The sequence below is a fragment of the Lissotriton vulgaris genome, chromosome 9 (assembly GCF_964263255.1).
Source record: "Lissotriton vulgaris chromosome 9, aLisVul1.2, whole genome shotgun sequence".
NCBI lineage: Eukaryota > Metazoa > Chordata > Amphibia > Caudata > Salamandridae > Lissotriton > Lissotriton vulgaris.
The window spans coordinates 786,294,331-786,312,080 of record NC_141697.1 but is presented as its reverse complement, the minus strand read 5'-3'; the positions used below and the strand labels follow the sequence as shown (position 1 = coordinate 786,312,080).

The following is a 17,750-nucleotide window of genomic DNA, read 5'->3' as shown; positions in this document are numbered from 1 at the left end:
TTTGCTTACTACACATGTAGCTGAAAGCTGGCCTCAATTTCATCAGTGCAAAAGTGAGCTCTGGCAAACTTTTTCATTTTCAGAGTAGCTGTGCAAGGCTTCAGGCTTTCAAACAGAAGCATAGTTAGTTCGGTTTTAGGACATGAATGGCTGGCGCGAAAATCTATGGCTCCAGAAGCACTGTCTACATCAGTTTAAAATCAAAGCACAATCTGAGACCATTAGCAAAAGCCACACATGTTTAAATTTTGAAAACAAAAGTGTATACCTTATTGTTGAAGTTGAACGTGGAGCTTTATTTTCTTACTGCAGGTAGCCTTACAATAAATATATATAAAAACATAAGTACTGAGACGGTTACAATATTAAATAATGAACATTCTTTTGATGGTTGCTTATATTATTTCTTTATTTGATCTCTTGCTGAGTCTCTTTATTCAGCTTATACAGCCTGCTGCCAACATGTGTTTCGCGCACACTGCACTTCTTCAGGGCTGTTACAACATAAAGAAATACAAATCCATAACTATTTCATTGAATAAGTGCATCATATTCTATCGAAATAAATACATACATAAACAATGATGCTATTAAAATTATTACTAACAGAACTGAATCTTGTACAAAGCACTCTAAGAATATACAAGTGTTTCCCCGAGTGCAATATTATTGCATTTCCCCATCACTGTCATGAACATTGATCATTCGTAAGAACAGTATTGTATGCCAGTTCAATTTGCAAACCCCCAAGGGAGCCCTACTGTAACCCAGTCAGTTGTTTAGTGTTTGCAGCAGTGACCCATGTGGAACCTAGCTACCTGGTTTCTATAACTCATGTAATTAAATTCTATTTAGAATTCAATAGTCAGTTACCTTATATAAATGGCTTGCTTCTCGGGCACTATATCCAAGCAAAATGTGGCTTCTGAACTTGAAATGTAATAATTTTTCCAATGGCTCTCAAAAACTTTTAAAGACTATTATATTCGCAACAAGGAGATAGCCTGCTTCTCAAGATGGAGAAGACCCTGTTCTGCCCTCTTACTTTCCTGATCCAACTGCTTCCTTATGCCTGTCACCATGCTAATGCAGTGGCCCCATATTGTAACTTTAAATGTGTCCGATTCCACAAGGTGGGACGAAGCAGTGCTGGCATTTATGTCAAAGAATTCTAGTGAAAACATGTTCAAGATTACGTGAGGCGTCGCATCTTCCAGTGCCTCCGGGCGAAGATGCCATGTCGGTATTGGGAGAGGAGGAGGTGGTCATTGTCCCAGCAGATCTGGATGCAATTGGGGTTGTGGTCAGTGCGTTCTCTCAAAATAGTGAGTTTCTAAACAGTCGAGGTGTACGTGTGTAGGTTGTGTGTGTGAGAATAAAAGTAAATCATTTTCCCCCTCGTTGCACTGACACCATATGTCTACTAGTGCCCATTGATGGAGCAAGTTGCTCAGGTATTTGCTGTTGGAGTGTGTTGGACGTTAGGGGATAGGAGTTCTGTAACCCTTCCTAACTCAAGTTGTCAGTTATATATTCTTCAACCTGATGGGCCTTGCTGTTGCTTTTGGGCAGCTCCATTATGGTTCCCTAATGGCTTCAGTATCTAAACCAGACATCAGGGCTTTGTGTTTGATAGGAAGCTCTCCCTCCCCAGGCAGATCAATTCTTTGGTTTTTTGTTTAGTTCTTGCATTAGTCAAGACCTTTTTGACTTTACTAAAATGATATGTATAATATACTCCTAGGGACGTTCAGTCAGCTTTCTTCTATTGGTCTGTCATTGTGGTGTTGATATTTTTCTTCCATCCAATACAGCATACAGCATACAGCACTGGGCAACATGTCTGCTCACTTAAGCAGTTAGGTAACTTTGCTGTGTGTGACAACATTCTGCTCTTTCACAAAGAGCACATTCCTATCCAAATTAAGTGCCTATGCTTACTATGGCAATGTGTGCTTTTTGAGACAAAAAAAACTATTTTGATTTTATCAAATGTTTTAATAGATTGATAAGGTCTTAGCTTCCCCAGCAATAAAGTGTTGCAAAAACCATGACAAAGCAGAACAAGCTTTGACAAATCCAAAAGGTCGCTGGCCAACACCAGTCTAATTTGCCTTGCCTTTTTACTATGTGTCATCCAACTTCACCTATTAAAGAAAATCTTTCAATTTAATTCAATTCAATAAAACTTTATTTACAAATATAAAAGTGTAGCATTTGTTATAAGCTTTGTTTTCACTAAGACTAAATTAGCTAAAAAAAAAAACAATATGCAGCCCATCTCAAGCACCTAAAGTACATTCCCAGATTAGAATATATTTCTTAGGCAACTTCATCTCTCCCACAAACTCTCATCGATAACCATATAAAAATAATATAGAGCATTTCCGACCCACTCTGCACCTAATGAATAGATAGGCTGCTCTATCGAGGGGGAATGACTTTATCCTGGAGGGGCTACTCCCGCTCTACCTTGGATGACTCTTGGTGGCCCACAGCGCTCAGAACTCCTCCACACACCCACGGACCATGCACAAAACCTCAGCATCATCCTGCACTCCTCGTTCTCAATGAATTGCCAAATCAACGCTGTCTCGTCGTCCTGCTTCCACACACTCTACCTGCTTCAGAAGATCTTCTAGTAGATCCCCAACAAGTCCAGGAAAACGTCTCCCATGTGCTCATCAGCAGCAGACTCGACTACGGCAATACACTGTACGCCAGCACCACCCAGAAGCTCCAGAAAAAACTGCAGAACAGCCAGAACGCCTCTGCCAGACTCCTCACATCCCACGTTACAACCACATCTCCAGCCACCTGAGAAACCTCCACTGACTACCTGTCAGCAAAGGAATCACCTTCAAGTTTCTCATGCACGGCTGCAAAGCCCCCACAACGCTGGACTTGCATACGTCAACCACCGACTCTTCTACTACTCTCCCACCAGACATCTCCGCTCCACCCACCTGACCCTGCCATCATCCCACGGACCCGCCAGACCACAGCTGGAGGAAGATCCTTCTCCTACCTTGCTGCGAAAACCTGGAATTCCCTGCCTCTGCACCTCAGGCAATCACCATCGTTGCCGCAATTCAGGAAGAATCTCTTGACCTGACTCTTCGACTGAACCCCAGACCCCTCACTGCTCACTTTGTACCTTAGGACACTCACGGGTGAGTAGACTTGCTCCATAAGATAACTGATACATCGATTTTATATCCCCGAAAAAAATTATAGAACCTTCAATAATTACCTAACAGAGACTGCACCTTCCGCACATTGTGTGTTATCCCCAACATACCATTTCATCAAGCACTGGTGTAACCTGCCTAATACTTATGTAAGGATCGGGCAGCTTTAATATAGGCAACAACTATTGTGCAGATTTCCTTGGACAGAAACCCTTGTAAAATTGCTAAAGTGGACCTACAATTTCTGATGTTATTTTTGAGTCCAAGTGGTTTAATAATCCAACCTCCCATAAATTTACGGGGCAGGTTAACCTGTATTCTGCTTTGCAGTGACAATCCGTCACAAGGACATCTGGCATGGATGGACAATCATTTGTTAATTTTAGGGAATTATGCCTTGATTTTAATCAAGTTAAATTGGAAGCGGGTCAATAAAAATCTCCCTAAACGATGTTCCCTACACCAGATAATGTTGTAGACCTATATAACACTGACTACTTTAGCTGGTAAAGGTCATGGGTTTCTTATTTTCAGTCTTTAACCGGACTGTCTAAAAAACAAACATTTTCTCCATACATTTAGGAGCTTCTATACTGATCCTTTGGAGCTTCTGAGCATCATCAGTTCTGGCCTATCCAATCCACTACATGAAAAAAATTACATTGCTTAATCTAGAGATGTATAAGCATAAGTAAGTCGGAGGCTGCCTAAAATAATGGCTCTGTTTAGAATCGCCTCCTCTTGGGTCCAAACCATATACTATAACAGAGGGAGAAGATGAATTGAATCTTCTAAAAAGCTCAAACCCACTTCATAATGGATCAAATATAAAGAATTTGATAGGGGAGGGGGAACTGCAAGAATTTTCTTTAACAACCTATTTTCAATTGTCTGTGTGGCAGAGATCTTTGTATGGTCCTCACACTGACCTGAAGTCTTTTCAGTCTGACTGCATCCTCTCTCTAATCTGTTTACTAGGGGACTCACTCTTTTATCCTCTTCTCTAGGCTAAACCTCTTCGTCTCTTTCTATTGACAGGCGTCCCCTCTTGATTATAACTACATATCGATCAGGAAGGCTCCTAAAATCCAAATTGTCTGTTGTGTGCAATGATGAAATTTAGGGTTGCTCTTTCCACAAAGCCTTAGTGCAAAGCCTTGTCATGCTGCTGCTAGGTGGCACATACTATTTTGGGGAATTAAAATAAATATGTATGATATGCTTATTTCAACCTCTTTCTGAAACCATCTTTCTTGGAGTTTGGGGAAAAGGAATGATCAAACAGATGCGTATTCGCTGTCCGCGTTCTCCTTTGATTTTTGTGTGAGAGTAAGCCTCCACATTAGAAGGGCAATAGAGCATATGCAACAGAAGTACAGTGGTGTACATTCTTGGCCAATCACCTATTTCTGGAAATCCAGGAAGGATAAGACTTTGCTGATACCCAGGTTTTTGAAGGGTGGGCTTAGCTTGAATTGTAGCGTGAGGCATGTATGTTAATTTCCACTGTCCCGTCTCTCCTTTGTGTCCTTGCTTTACCCTCCCAGACCTGCTCACTCGCACCAACCTGTGTCTTGCCAGCAAAACTGTACTTGTAGTACTCATCACAGGTATATGGTAAGCTGCTCAAGAGAATAAGAAGCACACTCCATAACGTGTGGTTCCTTTGAGGCAATGAATTTTAATTCTTACATGATAACCTCCACCTTACTTGCTTCCAAGGTCAGCAAATTAATTCAGATTAAATTGGTATTTTAAATTCTCTTACTTATAGCACTTATAATTAGCCAAAGTGGGACATGAAGTGCAAAATAAAAGCATTCTTATCACTTGTATGAGGATGCTACTGGTGTACTCATTCTTTGTGATAAACTAACTATTGAATGGCAATTTGTTAGTATCTTCGTAATGCATTACAAGTTCTTCCAAGGTGGCTTTAGTAGATGTAAACAAGGGCATATGAGGCACAAAAGCCTGTGGAAAGGGAGTTGTTGGGACAGAAAAGCCGTGCCCTGCATGGTAAAACACGTGCCCACTAACCCGGAGTGCTCAACTGTACTGTTGTCTGTATCCCTGATGCTGATTTATTTTGTCATACGCGAACACTGATCATGCGTGCACGCTATGACATAGGCAAATCTCCAATTGCGGTCTTGTTGGACCACGAGGGACACCCAAATTGATACCCTCAAAGTGGTCGAAGGCTACTGCTTTCACCAGGAGTTTAGCGACATGAGCGGGTGGTGCCAGCATACTGTGTAGTTATCAGCAGTAGCGAATAGGACCTTTTTACCCTGTGCCTCTGGAGTGAGGCCTAAAGGTTAATTTACCTTTTTAAAAGGTCTAGTGCTGTGTGCTCAACTTAGCTTACATCAGGTAGAAGTGTTGTGCAGCACCCACATAGTGAGTGCATGTTTGCAAATAGCACACCCTGGTACAGTATAGAATTTTTTTTGGTGCTGAACAGCTTGTGCAGGCTGAATGCGAGTACCTCATGTAGGTGTACTTGTAATGGTACAATGCATGAAGGAAGCAATGCTGGACAGTAAGTGTGCTGTAAATGCACACTGAGTAAGTGTGTCTGAAATTGGAACACTACATAGAAGACCATGGTTTCCGTTTTCGGATGCCCAGGCCTGCATGATGAAAACATGAGTAGAGGAACCTCCCCAGACAGATTTGTTTTTGGCTGCATTCCTGTGAGCTCCTGAGATACACTGGAGGAAGGTACCCTCCCTTTACACTTCAAAAGGTTGCCTTTTGGTTCAGTGATAAATTACATAGAAGGGGCTTGGACAAATCTCTGGGCAGGAAATGGGCCTGATCAGGGAATCCCAAAAAGTAGGGATGAGATCCTGGGATTAACCTTTTGATACACCTATCACTGTAGCTGACATCCAGGTGTGAACTCTGGTCACTCTCATGAATTGGGCTGTGGTTTAATCGGCTTCAGAGTAGTGCCTACTGTGACAGATATTCTTTCAAGGAGAAAGAAAGAGAAGCACAAGCTTCAAAAGACACAGAACCCCCACCATAAAACTCCAAAGACTTATACGCCAAATCACATTTTGGTGTCTTGAGATGGACTATAAGATGAGGCGGTTGAGACCCCAAAACGTTGTCATCTGTCAAGCAGTCAGACAGGCTGTACGAGGAGGGAAAGCTCTGCAAGTCTTCTTCTGCCTTTGACCCGGTCTGGGGGTAACGGCCTGCTAGTCTCCCTGCTGGGTGAGGGAACATCACCATGGGAACCAAACAAAAATCACTTATTCTGGAGCACCAGCGCTTTTCTGCTTGCCAAGACCAGTGTGCCCTATGAGGAAGACAAGAGCTTCGGAGGGAACAAGGTCCAACAGGAAGCCCTACCGAGGTCTCTCTTTGCGAGGTGCGAGGACTCGGCTGTGCATCGATTGGGCTGTAGCCCATGTACAGAAGTGTAGTTTCGGTGACCCCGCCCCCCATATGCCAGAAGAGGCTGGTACCAACATTGCCAAGAATTTTCAGGCCGTCGCCTGAGGAAAAGACTGAGGCTGTTGTAAGGAGGTGGTTCTGTATATACAGGACCAAAGTAAGGTACAGTGTGCAGGGTCCACAGTCCCAAGAGGTTTGGCAGAGGCTAAAGTTAGATATAACCTTACTCTCTAAAATGGTAACTTTGTCGAGCAGTAAGGCATTATCAGAGGACAGTGTAAAGCATTTGTTGTACACACTCAGTCAGCAAATGGTCTCACACACTTAAGAATTGAACTCTAGGCCTATTGTTTTGTATCAAAAGATGTAATTATTTTTATTATAGAACCAACAAGTTATCAAAATATACTTTCTCAGGATGAATTACTTTAGTTAAATACTTTTCAAATAGGCAATAGACTTTTTGATTATAACAGTTACAGTTGTTGAAATAGGCAACACAATTTCAAACGCAATGCAACATTGAGCTCACTGGGAATTTCTAGTTAAATGCAATTAGTTACTTCGTAGATTACTTTTCTAACCTCAAGACTGGATCCTAGATTCAGTCCTGGGACATGTCCTATAAACAGTTAAGTAAAAGCGTTTTGGTTACAGTAGTGATTTTTAAGGAATATTATTGTATTTTAAAAGTTGACACTGAAACTTTTTCAGGTGAAATTACCAATGTTATCCTACGGAAGAAAATTCCATTTGCAGGTAAAGTATGTTCGCGTTACTTTGGTAATCCAGTGCTGGGCTCCTAGGTTCAGCACTGGGACATCTATCTAAAACAGGCAAGTAATTACGTTTTTATCGTTGGCACGATTTTTAGAGAATATTTGTAAGTTTAAAAAATCGACACTTAGAAACTTTTTCAGCAAAAAGCAGGCAATGATATCCTATGGAAGGAAATTCAAGTTACTGGTAAGTAGGGTTAAAATTACTTTGCAGGGTCCATACCGGGCTAAAAGATGCAGCACTGAGGTCTCTTCTGATAGCAGGTGAGTAATTCGGAATTCGTGGTTCGGCTGATTTTAGATGAATATTTTAAAGTTCCAAAACTCCACACTTAAAAGAATTTCCAAGAGAAACCAGTCAATGTTAGCCTGTGGAAGAAAAGTGAGTTATCGGCTTTTAGGTAAATACTCGACTGGTAGAGTTAAGGTTCTGGGCATAGACTCTGGTCTCCCAGGGTCAGGTAGGTACAGTTGGTACACCCTCAGCGGCACAGGGGCAGCCGTGTGCAGAGGTAATTAGGCCCAATGTTATCCAATGAGAGGCAGGGGGCCTTCGGTTGATGGCTGCTGGCTAGCAGGCCATGCGGCTGTGGGAGCTGGGCTCCTGGTCACTTGCTCAGGGCAAATGGGGAAATAGATTAGGGCAAAGGGTGCCCTGCCAGAGGCACTCAGGCGGCTGGGTGCAGGGTGCTTTTGAGCCGTCGGGCGCTAATGTTATTCAATGGAGATCTTGTAAAGGGAACAAAGGCTGCAGGCTCGGGGACGGAGATTCTTCAGGAGCGACCAACACTTCGGAGGGAAGTTGGGATCTTGGAGGATAGGTAGGCACCCCGGAGTTGGGCACAGGAGGCCGGGGGGGCGCCTGGTGTAGGGGTGTCTTTTGACGTCAGGAAATCGTACCCTCTGCTGGTCGCAGTTGGAGGGGTCCCTGGTTTTGAGGCTGCAGGCGTTGTCTGGGTCGTCAAGGAGGGTCCTTGGGCACTGGATTCCAGGTCTGAATCGCCGGGGGTCTTTGTCCACTCAGGCACAGGCTGGGCTTGGCGGGTACAGAGGGTGCTGGATTCGCAGTTTCTGGCTGGCACCAGGGGTATTGCTGTTTGAGCAGAACCACTGCTCATGGGAGTCCCAGTCTCTAAGAGGATCAAGGCAGGCAGGTCCTGCCGGGTTCTCGAGTTTACTGTCAGCAGGAGACGCCGGGATTTAGCAGGAGCAGGTTCAAGGATCAACAGGCTGGTAGGGCTGGGGCCAAGTCAGTTGGTGTCGTCCTCTTGTTAGCAGCTGCACGGCAGGTCTTCTTCTTCTTGGTCTTCTTTCTTGTTCCGAAATCGGGATCTGAGGAAGGAAGGTTCAGGGTGCCCCTAAATACTAAATTTAGGGGCGTTACAGGTAGGGGAAGGGCAGGGACCAATGGGTCCCTTTCCTAGGGTGAGTACATCCCCTATCTTGCTCCTCTCCTGTGGGAGGGGGGCAGGAGCCTATCTCTGATTGGGCAGGGCTCCCCATCCTCAAGATGGCCAGAGCCCGGAGTTGTGATTCACCTCGCCTCTCCCACCTGAGGGGTGGAGTTGGCACAGGCTGGCACACCCCCTTTCCTCACATAGGGTTTCCCGCCAGTCTTCTCGCCAGAGTGGGGGTCCGAACCGGTGGGGGCCAGTGGCTGAGCACAGCAAGTGGCCTGGAGAAGCTCACAAAGGTGGTATGCCTTTGAAGCTTCCCCCTGCCCACCCTGGGGAAGGAGACCTGGCACCTCGCCCAGGATGTGCATTGTTGCAGTCCCAGGAGAGCGGGTCGCTCTCCACCCAGGGGTCCAGCAACATGTCTGCTGTGTGGCAGCCTAGTCAGCCTAGGCAGCCTCTCAGACAGGACGTGGATTGTAGGTTAGGGTTCAAAGGGCATCTCTAAGATGCTCTCTGTAGTGCATTTTACATTAAATCCCACACTGGCATAAGTGTGGGTTTAATATGCTGAGAAGTTTGATATCAAACTTGTCAGTCTTCAGTGTAGCCATTATGGTGCTGTTGAGTTCGTTATGACAACCTCCCAGCACCATATACTCTTAATGGCATCACTGCACTTGAGCTAGGTGCTGCTCTGAATACTGGAACGTTCCAGCTGCCTCGCTCAGGTGAGAGCCTTCATGCTGGGTGACGAGCAATCGGTCTTCTCCAAGCAGGGTCAGGACTTGAGGGTGTTCGGACTGAGGTCACTGGCTACACTGCTGAATGCTTCTGTGCTACAGGAATGGGTAAGACTTGAGCCTGTTGGGTCCCAGTGGACTCGCTGCTAACAGTGCTGCGGCATCATAGACACTTTTGACTTCGAAATAAAATACTACTTTTAATTCTAAAAGCTGAACATTGATTTATTGTTCATACAGTTTGCATGTTAAATTATGAGTCATGTTCACTTACCTGTATCTACAGTACCTCCCACCCCTAGAGAGCCTTTGCTTAGTACATCCACAGATACCTTTGAGACTCAAGCTCAGAAGGGGTACTTTTCAGATCATAATGCTTGAGAGTTTGAAAGCGATAGGCAGGGTGCGGAGGAGATCTGTGTCTAGCGCCGTTGCCCTCGCATTGAGGAAGCCAAGCGCTTTTGCTTTATAAATAATAGTATTATTATTTGGACTAGTTGTTCAGAATCTATAGTAGGTCGGGCCCCCTGGACATCACGAGCGAAAAGCCTCTGCCTCCGCGATTGGGTCCAGTAGCCAAGCGTGCCCCGTTGCCCTTAAAAGGGGTTCTGACAGAATTGTATTGCGGGAAGCTCTAAGAGCACCTCTGAGTGGAAAAAAGCCCCCATAAAATGACTTGTGATTAGGGAAATACTCATTAAAGTAAAGCAGCATATCCTGCTCATGGGGCTTTTGCCATCCATGTTAAAAGAAGTACCACATTGGGTGTAATCCAATCACTCAACAGTGACGTATAGATCGTTTGTGAACAATATACCAAAATCCTGTAGATGTCTTGTCGGTGACATGGCTCTGCAGCACAAGAAAATGCTTCTCTATGCCAGAATAATGAATGACGAACAGGTTGTCACATGCACACAGTGCCAAGGAGTTTTTGACCTGCGTTATTGAACTCATTTGGTTGACCCTACAGCACTTGGTTGACACCTACAGCACTTTACTTTTTCAATACGTCTAGTAAATCATTTATGAAATATTTACTAGCTCTGGAGGTGTAGTTTCAAGAACGAATATTTTTGTAAGCGTTACCTGCCCCTCTCCCAACAATTGTTAATTACTTCAGAGTGTAGATCGGAGTGCCTTATAGTTTCTATGGGTCTTAACCTTACAACTCTGATCACCTAGTTGCAACATAATGCATATGTACTGACATACTTGAATGTATTCGTTCACTATGGTTTACCCATTTGAAGATTGATTGGGATATATATATATATCAATCTTTAAAAAGGTAAACTTTGTGATAAAAAAAATTCTATTTTAAAATTCTGATAATTGTTTCTTCTTACTCCCATCTCCACTTACATAAGTAAACTTAAAATAACTATAAGAAAATGTTAACAAATGTTACACAACTGAGCTTACCCCAAAATGAAACCCATGCTATCTAATTACTCCAATGACAATGAAAACCTGTGCACAGTTACCCCTTTTACTTTCTTGTTGCAAAACAGATTGGTTTAAATGAGTTTGGTACTGTTAAGTATTGGTTAGGACATGATAACGCCATTGGGTAAAGAAGTAGGTTGTGTGCATTACAGTTCCCTCTGGGTGTGGGAGGTTTATCATTGAGCAGCTGCTGACATATACCTTATTCTAGTGCTGCTTTTTTTCTCCAATATTTCAAAAGCTTGTCTAATTCTATACGAAACACAACAAGTAGTTTGCAACCTGTTTTTGTTTCTGGTCTTCAGGTAGCGTGGAGTAACTTGTCACCAAGCACAACTCACTGTACCAAGATGGATGCTTCCCATTTTGTCCTTCCTAACAACGTTGGATTTTCAGTTTTGGACTGCAAGGAAGCATTTGCCCTGCTCTCTCGAGATGAGAAGCTGTATGCCCACTTCCTCTCTCGGGCTTCCTGGTATGGAGGTCTGATTGTGCTTCTGCAAACCTCACCGGAATCTCCTGGCATCTTTGTCTTGCTGAGCAAACTATTTAGAGCTCAAGGCCCAGAAGAGTTGAAAGGGGTCGCACAGCACCTAGGCATCACCGAACAGGAGTACCAGGTAATCAATGTCTTTGTTTTCAATCATTCTTAGAACGTTGTTTAAGATGGGTTTAAGATGGGTTTGAGTAGAAGCAGACTTTTTACCTCTCCTAATGCATGATCCCCAGAGAAAGAGGGCAGCTTATTTCAAAATGGAACTAAAAGACCACGTTGACTGAACTCCTGTCTTGCCCTGAGGAATTACACATCCAGTAGAAGGTTGCCCCACATCGCCCCTTGAGAGATTCAGTTACCCCAGCCAGGTTTTCAGGATAGCTATTGATTATTTATTTGTGTACCGTATACATTCAGAATCCAAATATCTCTTTTGTATGTCCTGAAAATCGGATATTGTTGCATTCACAAGGAACAGCAGTTCACACTTATGGTCCAAAAAGGTGCACAGAATTAAATGAGCATAAATAGGCTCACAAATTCTCTTTTCAGTAGCAGTAATCCTTTTAAGATGGGCTAAGGATTTTATGTGCATGGGCCAACCACTCTCTTGCCAGAGTAAAATAATGTTATGGATTTATAATTTTTGCGCACTATGCATTTTTCCACTAGATTCTGCATGCTCAGACTGATTTAATACAATTTCCTTTGAAACAGGTAGTCTATGATGTGTGGTTTTCTAATGGATGTTAACACAATTCTGGGTAGAACTCCATTCTAACCTAGATGGAAGTCATCTCCATTACTCAGCTGTGCTTTCCCGCCAACTCCCCCACTCCTGTGCACTTACTATCCCCACAAACTCAACAGAACGTTCAAGTTGAAGTAATAGTTATTTTCGTTGTGATTCTGTTAATACGGAACCTTCAAGCTGGTGGTTTGAGCACTGTTGTTTTGATGTACTATTCTTATTTGTGAGTGTATGTCATAAAGGTTTTGTTTTATTATTGATTGGTTTGGTTATCGGATTCGTTGAAATCCAAGATCTTGTGATCTTGTATATCTGCATAAGGGTGTGTCTTGCTTCTGAATGAACACATTTATTTTTCTCAAACTTTCTTTATAAAGTTTTGTAAGGCACAAAATATACATTGACAATGATAATATTGCATATGATCAAAATTACATTCAAGGGTGCATTTGGCATACACAGTTGTAGGAGATGGGCCCCTCAGCACATTCAAATAAGCACTTGTGCTGACACCATCATTGCACCAAGTAAAGTTCCAACAAGACAATTGCCCAATGTAACCCTCCTCCCCCAAACACCACCCAAAGGAAAGAAAAAATTAGCATGCATTAGTGGAAGTGCTGAAGCAGTTACTGATGTGTGGGAGCCTAAACTAGCAGGGCGGGAAGGGTCGTTGGATCAAGTACCACAGGGTCACGGTGTATCTCTTGTTTCGTGGGTTCTCAGACCTGGAAGTGGTGAAGTGTCCTAGTATGTGAAGGACCGGATAAAAGCAGCAGACCTTCTGAAAGACAACCCACCAAGGACCCTGATATAAAGTCCAAGCTTTTCTGTGTGTCTGTGAGCATATCCCCAATTCATTCCATGGTTAGGCCCTGCCTGAGACAGACATGCCACTGCAACATTGATGGGGTGTTGCGTTTCTTCCAGGCTGCTGCTAGAACCTTTTTGGCTGGCCCAAAGCTCAACCATAGAATTGAGCAGTCCCCATGTTTGATGTTTAAGGGATTCATCTTGTAGACCCCGGAGAACAAAATGCGTAGTGAATGGAAGAGGGTAACCCAGGAACTCTTTCATTTGTGCCAAAATCTCATACCAGTATGGTTGTATCGCGGACCAGTCCCACTAAATATGTCTCAAGTCTCCCAATTACTCACAGCCCTTCCAGCATCGATCTCATGTGTCTGGGTAAATCTTCTTGAGTTTTTTCCAGATGTAAATAACAATCATAGAGCACTTTGTAATGCGCCTCCCTAAAGCCTGGTGAATGTTTGAATTTGGGAATGTCTCTACAAAGTTTGTGCATCTGTTCTATAGTAATCGAAGTTTCCAGTGTTCGCTCCCAGAATGTCTAATGGCGAGGATTGGAGTTGCAGGCAGTGGAAATCAGGAGCGAGTAGAGGAAGGAAATACAAACCTAAGGTCCCCCAGACCGCCGCACTAATTTCTCTATTGAGTAAAGTTCCCTGGTGGCTGCTAACCTTCTCTGTTTAGAGTTCCCAGTACTTCAGTTGGGTCTAATGATAAAGCTCCGAGGCGAGTAGATTAAAGTCACGCCGGCAATTGTCAAAGGTATAGAGATAAGGATCTCCCACCCAGGAAAGAGATCATATATGGTATAACAACCTCCCTCAGGTCGTTAATCCAAAGGTTCCGGCTATAGTGACTAGGTGAAGGCTGCTAAAATGTATAGGGATATAAGGAGAAGAAAACGTCACCCAACCATTAGATCGATCCACACCATCCCAAACTTAAGAGTGGTATCTGAAAGAAACACGTTAGTGTTAGATTCCTTACCTTAGAATATCCCCAGGCGTCAGTCTGGATCCGGAAACTTTTGCGTAGCAGTACCCCTGCGCGTCGGTAGGCGTCGTCTGCAGGCGTCCCCTGCGGCTCCGCGTCCGTCGTCGGCGTCGTGCGCCGTGATGACGTCGCTGGAGTACATAGACGCCGCCTCCGCGCGCTGACGTCAGTTCTTCTTTTTTCCGCGCCAGTGGACGCAGATCTGAAGAGCAGTACTCCGGTCTTTGACCAAGTTTTTCGATTTTCTTTTTCCTCTATTGTGCCTGATAGGATGCCAGGATTTAAGAATTGCGATGGCTGTGAGCGCACGATGTCGGTCACAGACCATCACCGCCTCTGCCTCCGGTGTCTGGGCCCCGACCACGACGTGGACTCCTGCGTCGACTGCCGGGCCCTTACCAACAAGGCTAGACGGGAGCGGTCCCGCAAGCTACTGGAGCTCCGGGTGTCGGCCCCACGTCGGGACCGGGAGCGGTCCCGGTCCGGCCGGAGGTCGAGAGAGCGTTCGAGGGAGCGGTCGCGGAGCCGCGCCGGGCGCTCCGGAAGTCGACACCACTCGTCATCCTCGTCAGGTAAGAAGCACAAGAAGTCGGGGCGTCGTCATCGTACCCCCGACTCCCCCCGACGCTCGCGCGATGCGGCCGGGGGCTCGGGTGACCCCATCCCCGCGGCTCCGCGAGAGTCGCCGGCGCGGCCTGCCTCATACCCTCCGGTCCCTGGGCATGGTGCGACGCCTGAGGAGATCGAGGCGTTCCTCATGGCCATGAGGGCGCTCGCTTCTCCGACGGGGCCTACGGTGCCTGCGGGCCCAGTGCTACCGTCTGGGGGCCCTGACGGTTCGGGTGTCCCTGCCTCGGCGCCGTCGGGTGCTCCGGCCCCGGCGCCGCCGACGGCTCCGACCCCGGCGCCGCAGGGGCCTTCGGGATCGGCGCCGGCTGGTCTTCCGGCCTCCCCGGCGCCGTTGCCATCGGGGTTACCCCCGACGCCGCCCCCGCGCGGCGCCGGTTCTCCGCTGCCGGTTCCGGCCGGCGGTGGGGTTCCGACGCCGGCTCCGGGCGGCGCCGTCCCCTTACCTTCTCCGACGCCGGACGCGGCGCCGGACGGGCGTCGATCGACGCCGGTCCCGGCGCCGATGGGGCCCATGATCCCCGAGGAGCCGGTCTTCATCATTGACTCCGAGTACGGAGAGGATGAGGAGTACGGTGAAGGTTGGGAGGGGTCCGAGGACCCTCTGGCTCGCGAGTGCCAGTATGACCCGGACTGGACAGGTGACTTGGGGGATGCCAGTGGTTTGGACGACTCCCCTAACCCTGGTTTGATCTCTCCCCCAACCGTGGCATCGGTGGAGGGAGCTGCCTATTCTGTGGTGCTGATGAGGGCTGCCAAGGCCTTAAACCTTGAGCTCCCCGTCGCGGCCGTGAGGCCTAACATCCTCACCGAGGTCTTCAAACCGCAGTCATGCCCATTGGAGCCTCTGCTGCCGTTTAATGAAGCCTTGTCTGACGTTCTGTTGGGCACGTGGTCCAGGCCCGCTTCAGGTGCGCCTGTTGATCGGAACGTGGCCAGGCGCCACCGTCCTTGTCCGGACGACCCCAAGTACCTGTCTACCCACCCCACTCCTGAGAGTCTGGTGATCCAGGCCTCGACCTCCCAGTCCGCATTCCCGTCGGCCCCGCCCGACCGGGAATCCAAGAGGTATGACCAGTTTGGCAAAAAGGTCTTCTCGTCCATTAGTTTGGGCCTGCGGTCTTGCAACACCGCCTGCCTCTTGGGCCGCTACACCCACTCTGTGTGGGATACGGTCGCGGAGCTGCTGCCAGAATGCCCCATGGAGGTGCGGGCAAAGCTCGGTCAGGCTGTGGCTGAGGGCCGAGATGCAGCGAAATATTCAATTCGGTGTGGTCTTGATACGACCGACTCGCTGGGCAGAGCTATGTCTACGACGGTGGCGATTCGTCGTCACGCCTGGCTGAGATCCGCCAATTTTTCGGCTGATGTCCAAAATACCCTGATGGACATGCCGTTTGATGGCTGTCACCTGTTCGGTGACAAAGCGGACCACGCGCTGGAACGCTTCAAGGACTCCAGGGTCACGGCCAAGTCCTTGGGTCTCTCGACCCAGCGTCAGCAACCGGGTTCGTTTCGTCCCTTTCGTGGCCAAGGAAGGGGCGCCCCCACACGTGCTGCCAGCCACGCGCCGCAACAATCCTTCCAACGCGGTGGCGGCCGTGGAAACCGCCGTGGTGGCGGTCGGGGACAACGGCGGGGTCAGACCACACCTTCCCCCGCAGCATCTACCCCAAAATCCTCCTAGTCCGTGCTTTCGGCCCCATGTGACGCCAGTGGGTGGCAGGGTTCGCCATCACCACGCTCACTGGCGCACGATCACTTCGGACAGGTGGGTGCTGCAAATTGTCCGAAGGGGCTACTCCCTCCCCTTCGAGACCTCTCCTCCAGCCATGCCACCGCAGAACCACCGTGTGTCGGGGGACCACTTGACACTTCTGCAGGAGGAAGTTACGGCCCTCTTGGCCAAGGGGGCCATCGAGCGCGTTCCTGGGCCAGAAGTAGGGCGTGGTTGTTATTCCCACTACTTTCTGGTGCCCAAGAAGGACAAGGGGGGCCTACGTCCTATCTTGGATCTAAGGAACGTCAACGGCTTCCTCCGGAAGGAGAAGTTCAAGATGTTGACGTTAGCTCAGGTCTTGGCTGCTCTAGACCCGCAAGACTGGATGGTAGCGTTGGACTTGCAGGACGCCTATTTTCACATCCCCGTCCTGCCGGCCCACCGGCGTTACCTGCGGTTCACGGTAGGCCAGGAGCACTTTCAGTTTATCGTGCTCCCCTTCGGCCTTACCAGCGCCCCACGGGTGTTCACGAAGGTGATGGCGGTGGTCGCAGCCCATCTGCGCAGGTTAGGGGTTTCAGTCTTCCCCTACCTAGACGACTGGTTGTTGAAGGCGGGCTCGCCCCAGACAGTCGTCCACCACCTTCAGATGACGGCAGACCTCTTGCACGACCTGGGGTTCTCCATCAACGTGCCGAAATCACACCTGTGTCCCTCTCAAAAGCTCCTTTTCATCGGAGCGGTTCTGGACTCGGCGCAGTTTCGGGTTTATCCTCCGGAACGGCGGGTTCGGGATATTCAGGCTTTGATTCCCATCTTTCAGCCGCTATCCCGAGTCTCGGTCAGGTTGACGCTGCGGCTGCTGGGACTGATGGCTTCCTGCATCCTTCTGGTGCATCACGCCAGGTGGCGGATGCGGGCTCTGCAGTGGGACCTGAAGTTTCAGTGGGCCCAGCATCAGGGCAACTTGTCCGACCACGTCTTGATCTCGGAGGGCACTGCGAGACAACTGCAGTGGTGGCTTACGGACCGCGATTGGGTCAGGGGCAAGTCCCTCTCCCTTCCCCAACCGGAGCACGTTGTCGTGACGGACGCGTCCCTCCAGGGCTGGGGTGGCCACTTGGGAGAGGCAGAGATCAGAGGCATCTGGTCTCCGGCGGAGTCCCGGCTCCATATCAATCTGTTGGAGCTGCGGGCGATTCGTCTGGCACTGAAGGCATTCCTCCCCTTTGTCAACGGGAGTGTAGTGCAGGTGTTCACCGACAACACCACCGCCATGTGGTACTGCAACAAACAGGGCGGAGTGGGGTCGTGGACCCTATGCCAGGAGGCTCTGCGCCTCTGGCAATGGCTGGAACGTCAGGGCGTGACTCTGACGGTTCAACA

The 17,750-nt window shown here is 47.7% G+C and overlaps 1 protein-coding gene across 3 annotated transcripts in view; it reads left to right on the top strand.

Moving 5' to 3' along the window:
* DPP3 (dipeptidyl peptidase 3) overlaps positions 1-17,750 on the top strand; it is a 559,762-nt gene that overhangs the window by 54,690 nt on the left and 487,322 nt on the right. For all 3 annotated transcript variants that reach the window (XM_086938513.1, XM_086938514.1, XM_086938515.1), the window contains exon 2: positions 11,273-11,587. In XM_086938513.1, the coding sequence (XP_086794639.1) occupies positions 11,318-11,587 (270 nt within the window). In that variant the 5' untranslated portion in view covers positions 11,273-11,317. The remainder of the gene's footprint in view (positions 1-11,272; positions 11,588-17,750) is intronic.